The sequence below is a fragment of the Schistocerca americana genome, chromosome 1 (assembly GCF_021461395.2).
Source record: "Schistocerca americana isolate TAMUIC-IGC-003095 chromosome 1, iqSchAmer2.1, whole genome shotgun sequence".
Lineage (NCBI taxonomy): Eukaryota > Metazoa > Arthropoda > Insecta > Orthoptera > Acrididae > Schistocerca > Schistocerca americana.
In genome coordinates this window covers 839,855,268-839,877,734 of record NC_060119.1, presented here as the reverse complement: position 1 = coordinate 839,877,734, position 22,467 = coordinate 839,855,268, and the positions used below count along the sequence as shown (strand labels likewise).

At 45.3% G+C, this 22,467-nt stretch overlaps 1 protein-coding gene across 1 annotated transcript in view; it reads left to right on the top strand.

Moving 5' to 3' along the window:
• Positions 1-22,467, top strand: part of LOC124613230 (fringe glycosyltransferase) — a 656,670-nt gene that overhangs the window by 511,013 nt on the left and 123,190 nt on the right. The window contains exon 6 of the mRNA XM_047141908.1: positions 4,379-4,526. Within this exon, the coding sequence (XP_046997864.1) occupies positions 4,379-4,526 (148 nt within the window). The remainder of the gene's footprint in view (positions 1-4,378; positions 4,527-22,467) is intronic.

The following is a 22,467-nucleotide window of genomic DNA, read 5'->3' as shown; positions in this document are numbered from 1 at the left end:
TTTACACCAATCACAAATCCTGTCCAAGTCATCTTGTATCCTCCTACAGTCACTCAACGACGACACCTTCCCGTACACCACAGCATCATCAGCAAACAGCCGCACATTGCTATCCACCCTATCCAAAAGATCATTTATGAAGATAGAAAACAACAGCGGACCTACCACACTTCCCTGGAGCAATACCGGCCATGACCTCCTCCTCCTGAGTGGATGCACACATATTCCCCGAACTCTTGCGGGACTTGGTAAGAATGTCTTCCACGAGTAATGAGTGTGTTGGGGGTGGGACACTACGAATGTAGTGTGTGGACATACAAGGTGAGAATGAGAGACTCGCGGGAGGCGTGAGCGAGACAGTCCCTGCAGTCGCAATATGCTCTGTGCCCTCGGTGGCTCGGATGGATAGATCGTCTGCCATGTAAGCAGAAGATCCCGGGTGCGAGTCGCGGTCGGGACACACATTTTCACCTGTTCCCGTTGATATATATCAACGCCCGTTAGCAGCTGACGGTAAGTGAAAATTTGTGAACGCGTCTCATGTTGCATAATGCATTTAAATGTAAGCACTAGTACTGTTATGAATCAATGAATCATCCGCTCACATACATTCAACAACACCAGGCAGTTGTGATATAACAGCTCTGGGCTCGCTGAGTGTGGCAGCAGTTTGAAACCGACAACAGTCGAAACGATGTGTTCCGGATAGTCCCGACTTAACGGTCAGTACTTGTGAGCCGATGGCCAACATACCGCACCGCCATAACTCGTCTGTTGGGGGCTTGGAAAATAGTAATTTATGTAGATTACCAATTAATAGGAATATCGGTAGATGTGTGGCTCGATGTGGCACCCCACAAGGTTAGTATTGGCTCTCCAGCAAAACATTTTGGGAGTCACTGTCTTGTAATATTGCACAGACGCTCCGGACACCGTCTCCTCATGTCATCTGAAATCTTGACCTGATGATAGTTACTGTAACCGAAATCAGTTACCTCCAGTAAAGCGAAAACAACACTATTCAGATTGGTACCTTTGTTTTTATACCCAGTAGAATTGCTGAAGTTGCAGATGAAAAAATTCTTGACACTAAAAGTACTTTCGTTTTGTACAGCGCCAATTCCTGCCAATTCGGCTACCTCGAAGCTATTTACAGCCATTCATGGACGCCGTGTTCCCAAGCAGTGGCATTTTTATGGATGACAAAGCGCCTTTCACCAGGCCACAGTTGTTCACCGTTGATTTGAAGAACATTCTGGACAGTTCGAGCGAATGATTTGGCCACCCAGATTGCCCGACATGAATCCTATCTAACTTTTATGGGACGTAATAGAGAGATCATAGAGCTAGCCAATACATACGTCCTGCAAAGAAAGCAATACCGGTAATCTAGTATTGCCTTTCAGCAATCTTATCGAAATGGCTCAATGTGGACAACCATTAGAGATCATTTTCTCTAATAGAGTCTGGAACCGCGCGACCGCTACGGCCGCAGGTTCGAATCCTGCCTCGGGCATGGATGTGTGCGATGTCCTTAGGTTAGTTAGGTTTAAGTTGTTCTAAGGGACTGACGACCTCAGATGTTAAGTCCCATAGTGTTCAGAGCCATTTGAACCATTTTATTCTTGTAGATATTAAATTTGGGCTACACGTCCTCGCTCTGTTTTATAGTAACAATCTTTCTAACAGTGAGAAATAAACACTTCTTTTTCAGTAGTTCTAATGACGCGTTCTGGACGTATAATCTAGTAACTCTGCTGTCATCAGTATACACGTCGATGGCAACCTTTATCCAGGTCTACGTAGAAAGGAGATGACATCTTTATTTCTCTCTTGCCTCCTCCTTACGGGCGAAGAGTGGAGGAATGGACATGCAGACGTGACACATTGATGTGTTTCGTTCATAGAATGAACTATTGAAATTAGTAGTAGTTCATTTCTGCGTTTCAGTATAATTCTACACGAAAACTAGCTCTGAAAAAGAATCACGTCCAGCATTCATGGCTTGCGCGTAACTCTTCTATTATCTGCTGTCTGTTCTAAAACTGAATGCGTCCTGTGACTTAAATATATTGTGCTAAAACAAAGATTTGTGATTTTTGCTTTGAAATGCTTAAACTGTTGCATAAACCTTCATTTCAGACACAATAATGGATCTTATTATACCTTCTCTCTGATTCGCACTTGAGAATGTGGTTTCGGCAGGCAGTTACCGCATCTGTTTCTTCCTCGCAAGCGGACTCATTTCCAAGAACAGATTTGTTACTAAGTTGACAAATGTATTCAGGTAGCATTGCTTTCTGAAGGGGTGGACGGAAAAACCTTTTCTTTGTCGTGAAGGGTATTGTTACGTGCGGTCTGCGAACAAGGAGAGCAGTAATGACGGCAACAATAGACAGACAACTGCCAGGTCATTTCGCTTCCTGACAACGCACACACATGCGTGATCTGTGGCGGCAGCGGTGGGGGACGGGTCTCCTTACTGCCAGAACGTTTTGTGCACGCTAACCCTGCCAAGAGACCGTGAATCGTCACGCGCTCATTTTGTGCAGCTCTTCTTTTACAGTTGCTGTAACTGATGAGAGAACTATGTTTGCTAGATGATATTTGCCAGTAAAATACCCGGTCCAGCTGTAGTCATTCCGTACAAAAAGTACAATCAAGTAGCAGCTAACTCTGCAGCCGGAACGTAGCTGCATTGTTTTTTCTTTGTTTACATATTAGCAACACCGCAAACAAGTAAAAGGTTTGACGGTTTACAGTGTAAGAAATTTTGGTAATTTCCAAGAATGATTGCCTATCGAAGTTTGAGGGGCCTAAACGATACATATCGAACGTACGATAGTAAATCGATTATAGAAGTCTCTTGGCGCGCGTTATGAGTATGTTTCAAGTCGTCACTACAGCAACGACAAAAGAAAAGCGTTAGAGAAGCGCTTGTAAATTCAAAGGAGACGACTTACCTTACTCGTCGTCGGTGTTATCGTCTTGTGACAGTCCGTATGATGTATAAGCTACAGGGGCAATTCCTTTTTTCCCGTAGCCAGAGTAAATTCTGCCAATATCGCGTAGGAATATCGGCAGAGTCGCATGCGTCGACCTACCGCTGCAAACGCAAGTTGTGGGAGTATAGGTACTGGAACAAGTACAGTTTGTTCTTCTGTCCTGGACGTCCTTCTGTTTTTATTGTAGACTTGACAGACTTCCACAGCCGTTCTATATGCTGGGTGTGGACACTGGCGTCATCCGAAGAGACGAACTCCACGGAGTGGTTCATGAATTCGGGGTCGAACCCTTCCGCTATCAGACTCTGGTACGACTGAAACCCGTCTGTGAAGACTTTTGTTCCAGGCAATATGAAGTGTTTTATGAGACGCACTGAAGTCACCTTGTCTCAGGACAATACCCTCACAACGAAACACTTGCGGCAGTCTCTTTCTATCCCGCAGAAAACCCTAATATGATCTACTTCTTTTTTAGAAGGTCGTCCTCTATAGTTCTTTCGTCCGGCAAATATGAGATTCGTCTACTTCTACTATTTTATTCGGTCCACCAATTGGCACACTTGTCATTTGTCACTACCACGTAACACAGCTCTCGGCAAAACCGGAAATAGTTACACACGGTATTTGCCGGTAACTCAGTTTCTCTTGCTGTGGCTTGCAACGTGTAATCTCGAATCCAGCACGATACAAAATTACGTTCGTCTGAATCGATAATTTGGAGGACTCGAACCATGTATTTTTCCTGATGCTGGTTCGCTGTCCGCAATGAAATTGCAACGGTATCTGTGTCCACACTCCTCTCACTAAATATTACAGACTTCGTAGCACCACGGTCAACACAGTCCCTCCTTTCCTCGTCCGGTAGAAGTCCATATTTCCGACAAAAAGTCCAACATTTGTCTATGCTGGATATGCATGGAATTAGTTTTCCATGTCAGACAATCCGCAGAAGAAACATGAGAAGCAGCAGACATTACACTCGATATCAACAGAAACCGTTTGGGTTTCTCAATCAAATCACAAATTATTACGCCAGAAATGTAATGTACACGCACTGAAGAAACAACGGAAAACTGATAAAAATGACGATCGCAAGCAATTAATCATAACGCGCGCCACGAGACTTACATAATCGATTTACTATCGCACGTTAGATATGTATCGTTTTTTACCACTCCAAATTCGATAGGCAATCTTTCTTGGAAATAACGTAGCTGCATTGTTTTTTCTTTGTTTACATGTTAGCAACGCCGCAAACAAGTAAAAGTTTTGACGGTTTGCAGTGTAAGAAATTTTCATCTGTATTTTGTGTGGATAAAAGCACTTAAAAAAAAATACACATATATGACCTAAGGTGCCCGTCTCTGTTTCAGGTGGTTCTGTCACGTAGACGATGACAACTACGTGAATGTACCACGGCTGGTGCGCGTCCTGTCGGGGTACAACCCGCAGCAAGACTGGTACCTCGGCAAGCCCAGCATTCGCGCGCCACTTGAGATCCTCAACAGGGACAACACCGCTGTAAGTACTTCAGCTCCCTACTCAAGTGTGTGTGTGTGTGTGTGTGTGTGTGTGTATAAGCATGATATTTCCATAGACAACGCATCCTGTATAACAGACAGAGAAATAAATTTGGTGCCGGCCGCGGTGGCCTAGCGGTTCTAGACGCGCAGTCCGGAACCGCGCGACCGCTACGGTCGCAGGTTCGAATCCTGCCTCGGGCATGGATGTGTGTGATGTCCTTAGGTTAGTTAGGTTTAAGTAGTTCTAAGTTCTAGGGGACTGATGACCACAGATGTTAAGTCCCATAGTGCTCAGAGCCATTTGAACCAAACAAATTTGGTGGGAACTTCGACGAGTGAACAAGAGAGGAACACCCTAATTAGTTGCTATATCTTCGTGTTGTAAGATTTAAAAAAGAAATGGAATGGATTTTCTTGCATGAAACGATATTTCAGACTGGAAGTGGCTATACATACCGAGAAACACAAAGACGGCACCTCACCTCGTAGCAACGAGACTTGCATATTTTAGAGACGGGACAGAAAGAAGCGCATGCCGGTGTTGGTTTAGCACTTTGCTGGTTGGTTTGAGCGCACTTCGAAACCTACACATCTTTCCTCTGTTCTTTAACGAAGGCAGGAAGGCCGGAATCTATAGCGAGATTGAAATTTACACAACAATGTTCGTTGGTAACGACCTGCCAAATACTTGACAAGTTGTCTGCAGCTATCGCGGCGTCATCCAGGAGTGGTTCAGGGAATTCGTAGAAAATCTAACAAGCATAGTCACGGGAGAGGACAGGCGTCCTGTCAGGCTGAAGCTGAGGCGGCTGTCATGAGCGTTCCAAACGTTTTAAGATGTTCATTTGCTTTCATTAATTTGCTTTTAAGAAGTCATTTTTTTTAAAAAAAAGACAACCTTACAAATATATTAGTACATCTCATATTTCCAACATCAAATTATTTGTGGTTCACTGGTGCTTAACCTCGTAACATGGTACTTACGAGGAACTGAGGAGGCAATGATTTCCATTCTTAACGTGTGTTGGACATTTATAACTATTCATTCTTATTATAGAGCAAATACTTCGCTAACATACTAAAACACCTGGAATTTAGCATTAAAGATAAGTGGCTATAGGTTCCGATACTCCAGGAGTGATTTACTACTTGCAATATTTCGAAAGCCAGACTATACGAAATTCCTGAAGACCCTTGTTACCTGGTAGGCAGTTCCACACCGGTTACATATAACCTCCGTCCCGGGAAGGATTCCAGTTCGTCGCCAGCACTGGAAGGTAAGCGTATAGATTGGCAACAGCTCGTGTCGGCAGAACGTAATAACGAACCTATCGCCATATCAAGGCCCCTAAACGAACTTAAATAGGCATTATGATCACAAATGTTCATGAAAATCGAAACAGTTCATACGTGCCTAATTTACTGAAAACATGGTAGCGTTGGGGCGGTAAGTCACCTCTGGTTTAACGAACAGGTCACTCGTTTCCTCAGTGACACCTTCGCGTAAGTATGCAAAATATACTTGACCAACAGCACTTAACAGCAGATCGCACGCGACTGTACGTAATTACAGATAAAGACAAAACTTATTACGCAAGTGAAGTGGAGCTACCGTTTGACACGCATCCTAACTCGCGTTCTCTCGAGGCAGTTGTCCGTCACCCCCCACTTCTAGTTTCCATTGGCTACAGTGACGTCAGACGATCAACTTCAATATTGTTTTCCCTTTTTGTAAATATAGGTTGCTCCAGTGCAGACACGTACGTAACAATACTTGAAGAAATTTTCCACCCAAGTTAACTTTTCCATAACATAGTTTTCTGATGGACATATTTTCCTTCCGTGATCTGCGCAGCCTGGGATGGGTCCTTCAGTTCAGCGCCAAGGAGTGTCTGCTACTGCAGACTGCGTCGGACTTTGTTGTTGCCCCTTTTGCCTTCTTTGTAGATTTCACGACAGCACGTTGCGAGCTCCCGCCACAGTGATTCGGCCTCCGTCTCGCCACACCGTGCGACAATGGCTGCTTGCGGCCATCGCCCACTACGTCAATTCTGACTATCGCTCACAGTCAGAACTGAAATATCTCACGATCCCAAGCTTAGATCAGGATGCGATCATACCACTCTCTGTCCAATAAAGAGCCGCACCAATACAACTTGTGTTCTTATTTCTTACCTTAGCTGACTGGGAACTTTCACGTGAGCGAAGTCAGTGAGAGGACATGTCGCTGGCACTTCTCAAGTAGACTAGGATGATGGCGGAAACGTTGGTTGTATTCAGTGACTTAATATGTAACTTCACGTGTCACCGTACCCGGGAAGCTACACAGAGGCGCCAAAGAAACTGGTATAGACATGCATACCCAAATACAGATATATGTAAACAGGCAGAATACGGCGCTGCGGTCGGCAAAGCATATATGAGACAAGTGTCTGGCGCAGTTGTTAAATCGGTTACTGCTGCTACAATGGCAGGTTACCAAAATTTGAGTTGGAACGTGGTGTTAGTCGGCGCACGAGTGATGGGCACAACATCTCCGAGGTAGCTATGAATGGGGTTTTTCCCGTACGATCATTTCGCGAGTGTGCCATGAGTATCAAGAACACGGCAAAACATCAAATCTCCGACAGAGCTGCGGCCGAGAAAAGATCCTCCAAGAACAGGACCAACGACGACTGAAGAGAATCCATCGAAGTGACAGAAGTGCAACCCTATCGCAAATTGCTGCAGATTTCAGTGCTGGGCCATCAACATGTGTCAGCGTGCGAATCATTCAACGAAACACCATTGATACGGGCTTTCGGTGCAGAAGGCCCACTCGTGTACCCTTGATGGCAGCACGACACAAAGCTTTACGCCTCGCCTGGGCCCGTCAACACCGACATTGGACTGTTGATGACTGGAAACATGTTGCCTGGTCGGGCGAGTCTCGTTTCAGATTGTATCGAGCGGATGGACGTGTACGGGAATGGAGACACCTTTATGAATCCATGGACTCTGCACGTCGGCAGGGGATTTTTCAAGCTGGAGAAAGCTCTGTAATGGCGTGGGGCGTGTGCAGTTGGAGTGATATGGCACCCCTGACACGTCTAGATACGACTCTCACCGGTGACACGTACGTAAGCATCCGCTCTGATCACCTGCATCCGTTCGTGTCCATTGTGCATTCCGATGGACTTGGGCAATTCCAGCAGGACAGTGCGACACTCCTCACGTCCAGAATTGCGACAGAAACACACTTCTGATTTAAGCACTGTCGCTGGCCACCAAACTCGCCAGACATGAACGTTATTGAGCCTGGGATGCCTTGCAACGTGCTGTTCAGATGAGATCTCCACCCTCTCGCACCCTTACGGATTTATGGACAGCCGCCGGCCGGTGTGGCCGAGCGGTTCTAGGCGCTTCAGTCTGGAACCGCACGACCGCTACGGTCGCAGGTTCGAATCCTGCCTCGGACATGGATGTGTCTGATGTCCTTAGGTTAGTTAGGTTTAAGTAGTTCTAAGTTGTAGGGGACTGCTGACTTCAGGTGTTAAGTCCCATAGTGCTCAGAGCCATTTGAACCATTTGTGGACAGCCCTGCGGGATTCATGGCGTCAGTTCCCTCCAGCACTAGTTCAGACACTAGTCGAGTCCGTGCCACGTCGTGCCGCGGCCCTTCTGCTTGCTCGCTGGGGCGCTACACCATATCAGGCTATGATCGCGGAATCCTACATCAGCGTTTTCCATGCTGATCAGATTTACATGCTAACGTAGTTTCAGAGGCTTCTCGGCCGTTGTGGATGCCCTACTACGATGAAGATGGTTAGGACGACACACGCTCCTTTTGTAGGACAGTCTTCTCCCTCATACGGAGATTGCGTGCTTGAGTTCGCTTGAGAAACAACAGATCACAATTGAGTAACGACAGTGAATAAAGTTCCATATTTTTCCTATTGCCTACTAGTGAACAGGTTGAAGTTGAGCGCGTATACTGGTGTCGCCAATACCCTACATGGAGGCAGCTGTAGTGAGAACCATTGGGAGGTAGGATTGAACTTGGGGAGAGGTCAGCGATTTTGCGCGTGGCTTTACGTCGCTTGTAACAGCCGCTGTTATTGGCGCGACCGGAGAGCTGCAGGTGCCGGGCCGGGCTGTTATTGTTTTTCCCGGTGACGCAACGCAGCGGCCGCAGCATTCCCACAGCAGTCGGGGCTGGGCGTGGCAATGCGAGCGCCTGCCCGCGGCGGCCGCAGCCGCGCTCACACACACACACACACACACACACACACACACACACACACACACACGTGGCTGGCCGGCACCGCGTAACGCAATCACAGAGTCGCTGCCCCGCGCGCTTCTCTATTTTTGTAGGCCCGCGGCCGAAAGGTGAGCCTTGTCTTGTGGTTTTATTATGTCTCTAAACAACGCCCTCGAAACTCTGTTTTTGTTCGGTACGTGATAGATTTCAGTTTGTACAGCCGCCGCGTACTTCGGCCACGCTCTGCCTGCGACTGTCTGTACTGCAAACCTTAATGACTTCTGCGAGCCTGACCTGATGCAGTTCCAACCTGTCATCTTAGACGGTTCTGTATTTCAATCGGTGAAAGCGAACCCTTCGGAAGCCACTTTCTGTCTGTCTGTCAGTCCGTCTGTCTGCCCGTCAGCAAACATCCCAATTTTTAGGAACCCTAAAAACGTACTTGTCAAATACTAAGGTCTACGATCGCTTGGCGATGTAAAAACTTTAAGCTTCTAAGGCAAAGCCATATATGTTAAGTATACTGATACTGACAAACTCACCCACCAAAAACTATACAGGGTGAAAAATATTTAAACCGACAAACTCTGGGAGCTTGTAGGGGACACCAAAACAAATACTTTCCCCTAATGTCATTTTTTCCTATGAGCAGTATTTAAACCGGTAGAGGATGATTTCTCTGGCGGCAAATTAATGGAACCAACAAAGACTTTTCCATTTTTTTATGACCAAGAGACAACGACTAGGTCGCAGATACGGCCCAATTAAACAGTCTCCAACAACACCGACCTACACATTAACGAAGAACCGCACTTGATGAGCGCTAGTAACTGTTACATGTGGGTTATCCTCACTCCAAACATGCGAATTGTGCTTGTTGAAGAGTCCATCACGCCCGAACGTTGCTTCATCGGTAAACGACACATAGGATGGAAATATAGGATGCATTTCACACTGTTCCAAGTACCACTGCGAAAACTGTGCTCTGGGTGGATAATCAACTTGTTCCAGGTTGTGGACACGCTGTAAGTGAAATGGACGTAACAATTGCTCTCGAAGGACTGTTCTTACTTTCGTATGATTCGTCCCCATGTGACGTGCAATTGCACGAGTGCTGGTTGAAGGATCCCGCTCCACATTCTGCAAGACAGCGTCCTCAAATTGCAGCGTTCTTACCGTGCGACGGCATCCCTGTCCAGGCAATCTGCTAAATGGCCTGGTCTCACGCAGACGTTGGTACACAGCTTCAAATGTCGTATGATGCGGGATACGGCGATTAGGATATTGTTGTTGATAAACCCGCTGTGCAGCTCGTCCGTTGTGGTGCGCTATGTAGTACGCACCAACCATATCAGTGTACTCACTCCAGGTGTATCGCTCCATTAGTAAACAGAAACAATGCGCTACTACAGTGGTGGACAGCAGTTGCCTACAACTGAAGATCGTAATACGGCCTCTATCAACTGAAGAGCTTAATACGGCCTCCAACGGTTTAAATAATCCTCGCAGGAAAAAATGACATTAGGGAAAAATATTTGTTTTGATGTCCCCTAAAACCTCCCAGAGTTTGTCGGTTTAAATACTTTTCATCCTGTAGATCCTATAGATCAATTATATGTATCTACACTTATACTAATAGTAAAACAGTCGGGTCTGTCCGTCTGGCCACGCTAATCACCAAAACCGCTAGACGAATTTTCATAGCGTTTCCACACGTAACCTGATCGTAGCGTCGTGCAGCATATAGGCTTTATTTCATCAAAATCAGAACACTGAGAGAAAGAAATAGCAATTTAAACTTTTATCTAAAATCGCCTGCTCAGATTAGTAGTTAAGATGTTTAATAGTCAAGGCGTAGTACACCAAAGAACTAATAGACGGCACTTATTTTCGTAGCACCCCAAAGAATCAATAGATGGCGCTGTTGGTTTTTTCAACTTAGTCACAGATGTATTTTCCGAAGTTTAAGTCAGTAACAGAATTAAGCACCGCACTCTTATTTTTACGAATATAAACTAACAGCGAATTTACTTGCGAGGATATACGGATTTACTAATTATTCTTTATGCGTTAAAAACTTAACGACATTGCTTTGCCGCTTTCGATAGGTTTTATTTATATTATTTGCTAGGAGAAAAGAATTTATTAAGTACGTTTCGTGATTTGGGTGCCCACTCATTAAATTTCGATATAGTTTTGTTTTCGGATTGAAATACCTAGAAAACGGTCGAATCTCTCGGAATACACTAGAACGCCTAAAAGGCTGAGGATTTCGCGCTCTCAAGAATCCACTCGAGTTTGTGAACGGTTCCTGACAAGCTTACGTTATGACATTACGATAAAGCATAAGGCCAGACGCTGCGTGTTGCGGGCATAGACTTCGTGCCCGGGTGACGCCCGGTTCATTAGATAGCAATTAAGAGGGCGAGTCCTACTCCAACGTGTCAGATATTTTTGTATCTGTAGAAATATTAAAGCTTTCCTGATGATGCAATGGAGCAATGACTGATGGTTAAAGCATGAAAACATGCACCGAGAAAACCTTAAATTTCAAATGTCCTTGATATTCGATTATCTAAGAATACGAGAATGGTAGTAGTCCTGCTATGGTTACTTAACCATAAGAAAGTGTATTGTCTCGTATTAAAACAGTGATTTTTGATTACGTTTTCGGAGAAGCTGAGTTTCAACGACTGAGGTCTACTAACTGTTCTGGACCTTCTTCTTCAGCTAGTAGTGCTATTCTGAAGATGGCCTGTGACTAGTCCGAAACCCGTCATTTTAAATAAAATAACCATTGCGATCTAGAGTTTTTCACTAATGTTATCCACCGTCATTTTATATTAAACAATACGATCGGTACAAGGATGACAAAAAGTATCACCACAAGGCAGAAACAACAAACCTTCTTTCTTGAACACCTTCCACCTTACCACTATCTCAACGAATGTTTAATAGTTGATGTGCGTGATATATAAAAAACATACAAAAAATATTCGCTAGAACTCTTCTCCTTGCACGGTAAAACTTGCATTAATTTACTTTGTTATTAATACAGAAAAGTGCATTAAATACTGTCTCGTGCTACCCTATAGATCAATTACGTTCACTAAAATTTCTTATTCACATTCGCTTGTTTCACTGACTACATCCAGAGTGTCACTTTCCAAATTAAGATAGGTTTCGTGCTGTGCTACAGATCAGTCGGTTCTCATACGAAAAGGTTTCCAGGGGCTGCCGTAACACCCAGACAGACAAATCACCCACCTCCACCCTTCATGAAAACAACACCGTAAGTAAAACCCTTCGCTAACAGCAAGGAAAATACGTGGCAAAATATCGTGTTCGCTGAATTGTGTAGGTACTTAATCGAAACATACACAAATGTTCCCCTAGTGAGGAATAAAAATCACACAGAGCAACGTCCACCACATTGTCTAATGACATCTAGCTGCATTCGTTGCTTTCTAAGCTGGAGAAGGTTTTCAACAAAAGAGCTTTTATCAGAAAGCAAGTCAGCCTTACAAAATAGGTATTTTTCACTTGTCAAACAGTTGTTTTTCAATTATAGGCAGCAAAAATATGGAATATATATTTAGAGAATGCAACATTGTTCCCAATTGATTTCCTTCTCAGTAATTTAAAATTACGGGTTGTAAGTAAAAATAGATTCAGCCCCTGGCGCTTATATATAAAAAATGAAAGTTCGCCATTGGTCTTGGGTGACGTGATAAAAAAGAGCACCGCTACTGGAGTGTGCCAAATATTCCTGCTTTCCATACTTCACATAAGAGTCGCCTTTGATCGTTACTCTAAATGTTACAGTCCCGTGTAACATTCATATTTTGAGCTGGAAGGATTTGGTGGAAAAAAGATAATGGTGGAGTGAGTAGAATTTGTGGTAGGACAAAAAAGTGCTCGTTACTATGACGTCAACCGAACCCTGGGTTTCAGAGAAGAAACAGGTCTGTACGATGTCGCGACTCAGCGGTCTGGTACCACATCCGCCGGTCTTGGTTCTGCTTCGTCAGCCATCCATTTCACTTCTTCATTTTCCCTGTCACCGTTGAAGCGATCATTATGCTTTCCTGAAGAACTTCGTGGGCTAATCGTAAATAAAGTAGCTGTGGCCTGTGAATCTGAAGAGAAGGCGTTGGTAGTGTCTGAACGCCTTACTTTGTGGAAGAGACAGCCATAGAGACCGCAGTGTGTTTACTTTTTATATGTATTTCTCTTATAGCCCACAATCTCGGGAATGTCGATCCTATTCGCGTAAAGAGTGTATTCAGCTAGCTAATTGAAAGTAATATCAGACTTAATAGCAGCCAGCCAGGGTGGCCGAGCGGTTCTAGGCGCTACAGTCTGGAACCACGCGACCGCTACGGTCGCAGGTTCGAATCCTAGCTCGCGCATGGATGTGTGTGATGTCCTTAGGTTAGTTAGGTTTAAGTAGTTCTAAGTTCTAGGGGACTGATGACCTCAGCTGTTAAGTCCGATAGTGCTGAGCCATTTGAACCATTTGAACTTAATAGCAAAATATTGACTGGCACCGAGGGCTAGCAGCAGACTCAGCGATTCTGAAGGCGAAGGAATGACACTGCTGCTACTAGTTCATTGCAGCCTGACATAGTGCGGAATAATATCTTCTGTTTATGTCGATAGTTTTCTGAAGCAGAGCTAGTTTGAACGTGTTACATTTGCGGCGATAAAGTCTCGCATAACCGTTCAGCGTGGACTTCGATTGTAGATATGCTGACGGGGGAAACTCCTCATCGCACCTCCCTCAGATTTAGTGGTAAAGTGGCCCATTGGATTGCCTGTCAAAAACTGAACACAGATCAAGCAGGAAAACAGGAGGAGAGTAGCAGTAAAATGGAAACAGCGTACGGTCCAAAAGCAACATGTGCAACATTGAGCCGGTTTGATTGGCCATGGTGTCGTGGACATGGTATTGGATTGCGAAGGGGGAGGTCTGGGTTCAATCCTTCTTCATGTCCATCCGGTCACTGACGTGTCTGTTCGCGCTATTAATTTGTGTGTCTGTATTGTGGGGTAACGTCCGTTTGCAACAGCGACGTGTAACGAAGGGTTACACACATACGTACCTCCTATTCACTACACACAAGTACCATACGTTAAGCGTCTTGCATTCCGTTTTGGAAGTTTTAACTCTTGAATTTCATCGTTGTAACATGGTCCATATCTGTTTATTTGTTGTTTGAATTTCTGTGAGACGTCTATGAGGCATCTCGTCTGCTCTCACTATTCATCACATTTACTTGCGACGATAATATGTTCTTACCACTTGAATTATATTCTATAACCAATGTGTAGTATGACAATTGCCAAGACTACAGAAAGACACCAGACATGTCGGTGACCGGACGGTAAGCTTAAAAATTTGTGAAAAAAAGTGAAGTACGAGGGAGATTTAAACACGGGTCTTCCGTTTCGTCGTCCAACCTCGTGACCACAAGACCACGACAACTTGGTTGCTGCCATTCACTCGATGTTGCAGATCTAAAGCTTGCACTGTTCACTGTTTCTGTTTTCCATCTTTTCTCACAGTTCAGCATACCTTCTTCCTGTTCTCATGCTTTATCTGTGTTCCGTTTTCGACGGGCTATCCACTGGGCCATTTTAACACCAAATCTGAGGGAGCTGCGATGGGAAGTTTCCCTTATGTGTGTTTCCTAGTGGGGACGAGTGTAGTTTTCAGACGCTGAATTTAATTACTGTTCATAGTGGGGGCTATACAGAACTATATGAAGGCCTTCAGTTAAAATATTCTGCTCCCGAATCTGGCTACTGGAATGAGCTGCAAAGCATCGAAACTGTAACAGGTTACAGCGCATCACATCTGCAACAAATGAAATATTGTAAGAACGTTTCGCACTGTTGTGGTAGTAAACAACTGCATTCCTGGAAAAAGGGCAAGACGTGTGTGAGACTGCTGGTAGAGAGTGATACTCTATCTAGACTTAACCGTGCATGCTGGCGCCTCTGCTGCTTCTCTTACAACGTGCACTTTGGATTATTTGTGCGTAGAGGACCATGTACGAGGTGTACTCGTTAAGTTTTAATTAACATCTAGAGAGAGTAAAGTTATGTATGTGTTCTTGGTTTGCAAGTACCTCTGTGTGGTCGTGGTACGCTCGGAAAACCCCGCTCCACAGAACCGTAGCACGCCGCCAGAGGAACGAAACAGGGTTGCGCAGCCCGTTGCTACAGTGGAGACGGCCTGTGCCGTTCTACTTTTGGCTTCTGTATCGGCGTTGGCTTCAGGGAATGTAAAGGCACCAGAGAGTCAATTCTGAGATTGTGATTGATAATGGAAGCAAGACTAAAGAAAAATCAAGGCACGTTCATAGAAAATGTCGACCTTGAAAAAGCGTTCGACAATGTCGAGTGGTGCAACATGTTGGAAATTCTGAGAAAAATAGGAGTAAGCTATACGGAGAGACGGGTAATTTACTGTATGTACAAGAGCCAACAGGGAACAATAAGAGTGGAAGAACAAGAACGAAGTGTTCGAACTAAAAAAGGAGTAAGACAGGTATGTAGTTCTCGCCCCTACTGTTCAATCTATACATCGAAGAAGCAATTACGAAAACAATAGAAACATTAAATAGTGGAATTAAAATTCAAGTTCGAAGGATATCAATGGTAAGATTCGCTGATGACATAGGTATCCTCAGTAGAAACGAAGAAAAATTTCAGAAGTTGCTGAATGGAATCAACAGTATAACGACTACAGAACATGGATTTAGAGTAAATGAAAGAAAGACGACAGTAATGAGAAGTAACAGAAATCAGAACAGCGAGAAACGTAACATCAGTATTGGTGTTTATAGAGTAGATGTTAAGGAATTCTGCTTCCTAGTCAGCAAAATAACCCATGACGGACTGAGCAGGAATGACATAAAAAGCAGACTAGCGCTAGGAAAAAGGGCATTCCCTGTCAAGAGAAATCTGCTAGTATCGAACATAGACCTTAATCTGAGGAAGAAATTTCTGAGGACGTATGCTTGGAACACAGTATATGGCAGTGAAACATGGACAGTGGAAAAATCTAAACAGAAGAGAATCGAAGCATTTGAGATGTGTTGCTACAACGTTAAAAATTGTATGGACTGATAAGGTAAGGAATGAGATGTTTCTCCGCAGAATTGGTGAGGAAAGCAATATATGGAAAACACTGACAAGAAGAAGGGACAGGACAATAGGACATCTGTTAAGACATCGGGGAATAACTTTCCTGGTACTAGAGGGAACTGTGGAGGGTAAAAACGGTAGAGGGAAACAGAGACTGGAATACGTCTTGCAAATAACTGAGGACTTAGGTTGCAAGTGCTACTCTGAGACGAAGAGGTTGGCACAGGAGCTGTGGACCCGCGATTTCAGTATGTACCACGACAGCAGATATGTACCTACAAATAAAAATAAAAAAATTAACCGCACAATACCTTTTTTTCCTTTGATTATAATTGAAACTTCGACCAACCCTCTTACTAACATGAATGTGTCTCGTAATATGATAAGCGTGTATTCTTATTACAAAGGCTTGGTCTGCAAAGAATATTCGCCTTCCAAGGGGAGTACCCGATCCCGAACGGATAACAGTGAATAAAAATTACTGGAAAATAGGGAAGTGAGTGTGTTCTATGACCCATCGAGGTCGTTTATCTGTAATCTTCTCCGCTTGGGTACAGTCGATGTCTGAAGATTAACAGCTTTGATGAGACAGATGATGCTTACGAATGCAGTTTTATTATCGCCATATCGAAGAAGATGGAAAGGATAATAGCGAAATGAAACCTGTCGGTAGGGCACTGCTTAGACTGTTCCAATAGAACTAACATTTTTGTGACAGATAACTGTACACTTGTTCTGCAAGCCACAGAAGAAAGCAGGAGCCGGCACCATTCTGAACCAGCAGAATATTTCTAAGCTTGGTAATTTTTGCCACTGATCCGATGCAGTATGCAGTCCATAGCAGTGACGTGACCGTCTAATAGTAGTTTCTCCGTCGAGGCGGCATTAGTCTCATGACTGTTAAGATAGGTCATCACACGCCCGCACTGCGCATGGAAAACTATTAAGGCAGAGCGGGTTATCTGCAGACACTAAGGGTCCTTAGGTTCAGGTTGGTGATACACAGTCTCCGACGTTGCACTGACGCCAGTAGTAAGAATACCGAAACGATCGTTAGTTCCCATTAGTGCGAGTTAGCTTCCTGTAGCGAATTGCGCAGTGGCGTCAGAAGGTAGAGAAATAAGAATAACGGACGAGATGCTGTTGCTCAACCACGATATAATTGCACTTGGCGGTTAAAGGAAACACGTGGTGGCGCTATAATAAACAAGTACAGTGGTGACTAAGGGAAGCTCACCTCTCTCTCAGCGTATGAAGGTAAGTTGTGCATATCCTATCAACTCCCATTACGCGCTGACTCAACATTAGCCGACCGACGCGCCGTCACTCCCAGGTGAAATAAAAACCGTCTGTCTTTCTGTTTAGCATGGGTGTTAATGCGAGTGAAGTAAAGAAAGAAGTACCGGAGTTGACGGTTTTAACAGCGCGCAAAATAAGAAAAATTACGTACGTGGCTGGGTCCACGTTGCAAAATCCGTACAATTCGCAGAGTCTCACTCCAAGGTAACCGAAACATGTACACCAGAGTTCACAGAACAAAACCTACAATGGGAGGCAGCTCTCGCGACTGGTTTAAAACGTCGTCTGGACCTATATAGCCTTAAGAGTTGACACTACTGATACATAGCACACGGCTGTGACGATGAGGTTTGTTTAGCTCATACCTTGCCATTATTTTCTTTCTTGCCTGCGACGTCGTCATCCAACAACGAGTTGGCTATCCTATTAGTGTAGTGATTCATTTAATGTGCACTAAGTTTTGTATCCGCTCCTCAGCCAGAAACACTACTACTAATACTTCATTTAATTTTGGCATTGTTGTCTGCCGTCAAGGGCTGATATGAGACAGTACGCCCGCAGAAACTGGCTTAAGATAGTGTTGACTTCTCAGTTGTCGGTTATAATGGTGCTGACAAATCACTGCTGAGAAAGAGGCGCGTGCATTGTGTGGAAATGACTGAACGGGAGATAACGCATTGAAAGTTGCTGAATCCTGTAGAAGAACACTACTGGCCATTAAAATTGCTACACCACGTAGGTGACGTGCTACAGACCGAAATTTAACCGACAGGAAAAAAGATGCTGTGATATGCAAATGATTAGCTTTTCAGAGCATTCACACAAGGTTGGCGCCGGTGGCGATACCTACAACGTGCTGACATGAGAAAATTTTCCAACCGATTTCTCATACACAAACAGCAGTTGACCGGCGTTGCGTGGTGAAATGTTGTTGTGATGCCTCATGTAAGGAGGAGAAATGCGTACCATCACGTTTCCGACTTTGATAAAGGTCGGATTGTAGCCTATCGCGATTGCGGCTTATCGTATCGCGACACTGCTGCTCGCCTTGGCCGAGATCAAATGAGTGTTAGCAGAATATGGAATCGGTGGGTTCAGGAGGGTAATACGGAACGCCGTGCTGGATCCCAACGGCCTCGTATCACTAGCAGTCGAGGTGATACGGATCTTATCCGCATGGCTGTAACGGATCGTGCAGCCACGTCTCGATCCCTGAGTGAACAGATGGGGACGTTTGCAAGACAACCATCTGCACGAAGAGTTCGACGACGTCTGCAGCAGCATGGACTATCAGCTCGGAGACCATGGCTGCCGTTACACTTGACGCTGCATCACAGACAGGAGCGCCTCCGATGGTGTACTCAACGACTAACCTGTGTGCACAAATGGCAAAACGTCTTTTTTTTCTGTTTACAGCATCATGATGGTCGCATCCGTGTTTGGCGACATCGCGGTGAACGCACATTGGAAGCGTGTATGCGTCATCGCCATACTGGCGTATCACCGGCGTGATGGTATGGGTGCCATTGGTTACACGTCTCGGTCACCTCTTGTTCCCATTGACGGCACTTTGAACAGTGGACGTTACATTTCAGATGTGTTACGACCCGTGGCTCTACCGTTCATTCGATCCCTGCTGAAACCCTACATTTCAGCAGGATAATGCAGGTCCTGTACGGGCCTTTCTGGTTACACAAACTGTTCGACCGCTGTCCTGGCCAGCACATTCTCCAGATCTCTCACCAATTGAAAACGTCTGGTCAATGGTGGCCGAGCAACTGGCTCGTCACAATACGCCAGTCACTACTCTTGATGAAATGTGGCGTCGTGTTGAATCTGCATAGGCAGCTGTACCTGTACACGCCATCCAGGCTCACTGACTCAATGCCCAGGCGTATCAAGGCCGTTCTTACGGCCAGAGGTGGCTGTTCTGGGTACTGATTTCTCAGGATCTATGCACCCAAATTTCGTGAAAATGTTATAACATGTCAGTTCTAGTATAATATATTTGTCCAATGAATACCCGTTTATCATCTGCATTTCTTCTTGATGTAGCAATTTTAATGGCCAGTAGTGTAATAAATAATATTCTTGAATTGAGTTACTGTTAAAACTACCGGCATCAGCATTGTTATAAAATACATTCTTAACCACAAATGTGAAGTACTTGGTATTTGTAAATGAGCTGAGTAGCATTTCGGACGAGTATCCTCCAGAATTTTTCGGGTTATATTACCGTCGCAGCATAAAAATCTGCCATCCACAATGCTTGTTTGTGAACAACTTAGAGACGCAGGAGGGCTTGAATTGGAATCGCGCGCAGTGTGCGGTGTCCTTGGCTGCGCTGCTGAGGTCCCTCGGGTGGGTGTCACGCTTGTTCGGCTGTAACTGGAGACGCCGCGCTGTCGCTGACACGGCGAGGAGTCGTGAGCAGCCCTCGCTCGCCGCTGACGAGGCTGCTGCCGGAACGTAGCCGCTACGACACTCGCCTTGCACGTTCCCAGACCACCTCTACGGTGGCAAGACGCGCACGCTGCCTCTGCCACGGAAACTTAACACCAAGTCCTCAACAGTATTATAATCCGCGAATGGGAATTTGCCAGAAACCTAGTTGGCGCTTTCACTATCTTATTGTTGAGGCGATGTAAAGCTGCCATTCACCTCTTGAATGTTTACATACGTATGAGGAACGTCAATAAGTAACGCAATACTCTTTTATTCATTCTGAAAGCGGTTTGGTTGGTTTTACCCAGGATTGGATTGGATTGGATTGGATTGGATTGTTTAGGGGAGGACACCAGACAGCGAGGTTATCGGTCTCATCGGGTTAGGGAAGGACGGGGAAGGAAGCCGGCCGTGCCCTTTCAAAGGAACCATCCCGGAATTTGCCTGGAGCGATTTAGGGAAATCACGGAAAACCTAAATCAGGATGGCAGGACGCGGGATTGAACCGTCGTCCTCCCGAATGCGAGTCCAGTGTGCTAGCCACTGCGCCACCTCGCTGGGTTTTGCCCAGGAATCCAATATACTATTCCGCACTCTTTTTAGGCCGGCCGTTGTGGCCGAGCGATTCTAGGCGCTTCAGTCTGGAATCGCGTGACCGCCACGGTCGCAGTTTCGAATCCTGCCTTAGGTTAGTTAGGTTGAAGTAGTTCTAAGTTCTAGGGGACTGATGACCTCAGATGGTAGTGCTCAGAGCCATTTGAACCATTTCTTGAAGTCTTTTTGGCTGCAAAGTCGTACTTCTCAACATGTTCTCCGCTCAGTATGATTGCTTTACGTCATCTTATTGGAAGAACCTCTATGGTCGGAGGCTGTCACTCTACTGGTCGGCGTCGGAGCCAGCGTCGTCATACATCAATAATATCCCCATCGTCCACGCACTGCTTCCCACAGATTGAGCCCTTGAGCCAAACAGATGGAAGTCGGAAGCGGCGGGACCCGGGCTGTAGGTTGGATGAGGAAGAGAAGTCCAGTGAAGTTTTGCGAGCTGCTCTCAGGTGCGCAGACTTGTGTAACGCCTTTTGGAGGAGGAGGAGGAGGAGGAGGAGGAGGAGGAGTTCCTTTTGCGTATTTGTGGAGGCTTAAACACTGAATTTTCTGGGTTAGCACAGTACACGTCAGAGTTTATCGATGCACCATGAGGGAGCACATGGAACAGAATACACCTTCAGAGTCACAGAAGACAGTCGCCCTCACTTGGCGGCTTTGAGCGTTTTCTTTGGAGGAGAGGTGGTGTGGCGCTACTCTTTTGATTGCTGTTTTGTTTCCGGTTAGAAGTGATGAAGCTATATTTCATCGCCCGTGACAGTGTTTGACAAAAATCTGTCACGATCAGCCTTGTAACACCCAAGACAATCCGCACAGACGGTCCGTCACTCTTTGCCTTCCGTTAGGCTGCCAGAAACCCAGCGGGCGCAGACGTTTGACTGCTACAACTGATGGACGAGTGTGTCAGCACTTTTAACAGAGACGTCCAGTTGTGCAGCTAGGTGCTCGGTTGTGATCTGTCGATCTCGTTGAATGAGAGTGTCCGCACGTTCCAGTTTTGCAGGAGTTACAGCAGTGTGCGGGCGGCCGGCAGGTGTGTGGTCGTTCATGTTTACGCGACCTCGTTGCGATGGTGACAGACGTCTCGCCGAACGACTCTCACAAGGGAACCTCCCCATCGCACCCCCCTCAGATTTAGTTATAAGTTGGCACAGTGGATAGGCCTTGAAAAACTAAACACAGATCAATCAAGAAAACAGGAGGAAGTTGTGTGGAACTATGAAAAAAAATAAGAAAATATAGAAACTGAGTAGTTCATGCGCAAGATAGGCAACATCAAGAACATTGTAGGCTCTGGAGCGCCATGGTCCCGTGGTTAACGTGAGCAACTACTGAGTTAGAGGTCCTTGGTTCGTGTCTACCCTCGTATCCAGAATTCCAGACATGTTCAGATTTGCTTGGACGTATGCAGCATTTGACGGTCTATACACGGAAATATTTGAAAACGTTAAAAACATCTGTATTGACAGAGCATAAGGAAAACTGTGCGACTGTGAAACTGTTGCATTCATTTGTTGCAGTTTATGTGACAAACTCTTATGTTTTCATCACTTTTTTGGGAGTGATTATCACATCCACAAGAAAACCTAAATCGGGCAAGGTAGAAGAAGCTTTTTACCCATTCGCCAAGTGTACAAGTTAGGTGGGTCGACAACATATTCCTGTCATGTGACGCACACGCTGTCATCAGTGTCGTATAGAATATATCAGACGTGTTTTCCTGTGGAGGAATCGGTTGACCTATGACCTTGCGATCAAATGTTTTCGGTCCCCATTGCAGGGACACGTCCTTTCGTCTGCTAATCGCACGGTTTTGCGGTGCAGTCGCAAAACACAGAGACTAAACTTATTACAGTGAACAGAGACGTCAATGAACGAACGGACAGATCATAACTTTGCGAAAATAAAGAAAATAAACTTTTCACTCGAGGGAAGACTTGAACCAAGGACCTCTCGTTCCGCAGCTGCTCACGCTAACCACGGGACCACGGCGATCCTCAGCTCACTCGCTCCTTGATGTTGCTTATCTTGCACATGGACTACTCAGTTTGTGTATTTTCTTATTTTTTTCATTGTTCCACACAACTTCTTCCTGTTTTCTCGATTGATCTATGTTCAGTTTTTCAAGGCCTATCCACTGTGTCAACTTATAACTAAATCTGAGGGGGGTGCGATGGGGAGGTTCCCTTGT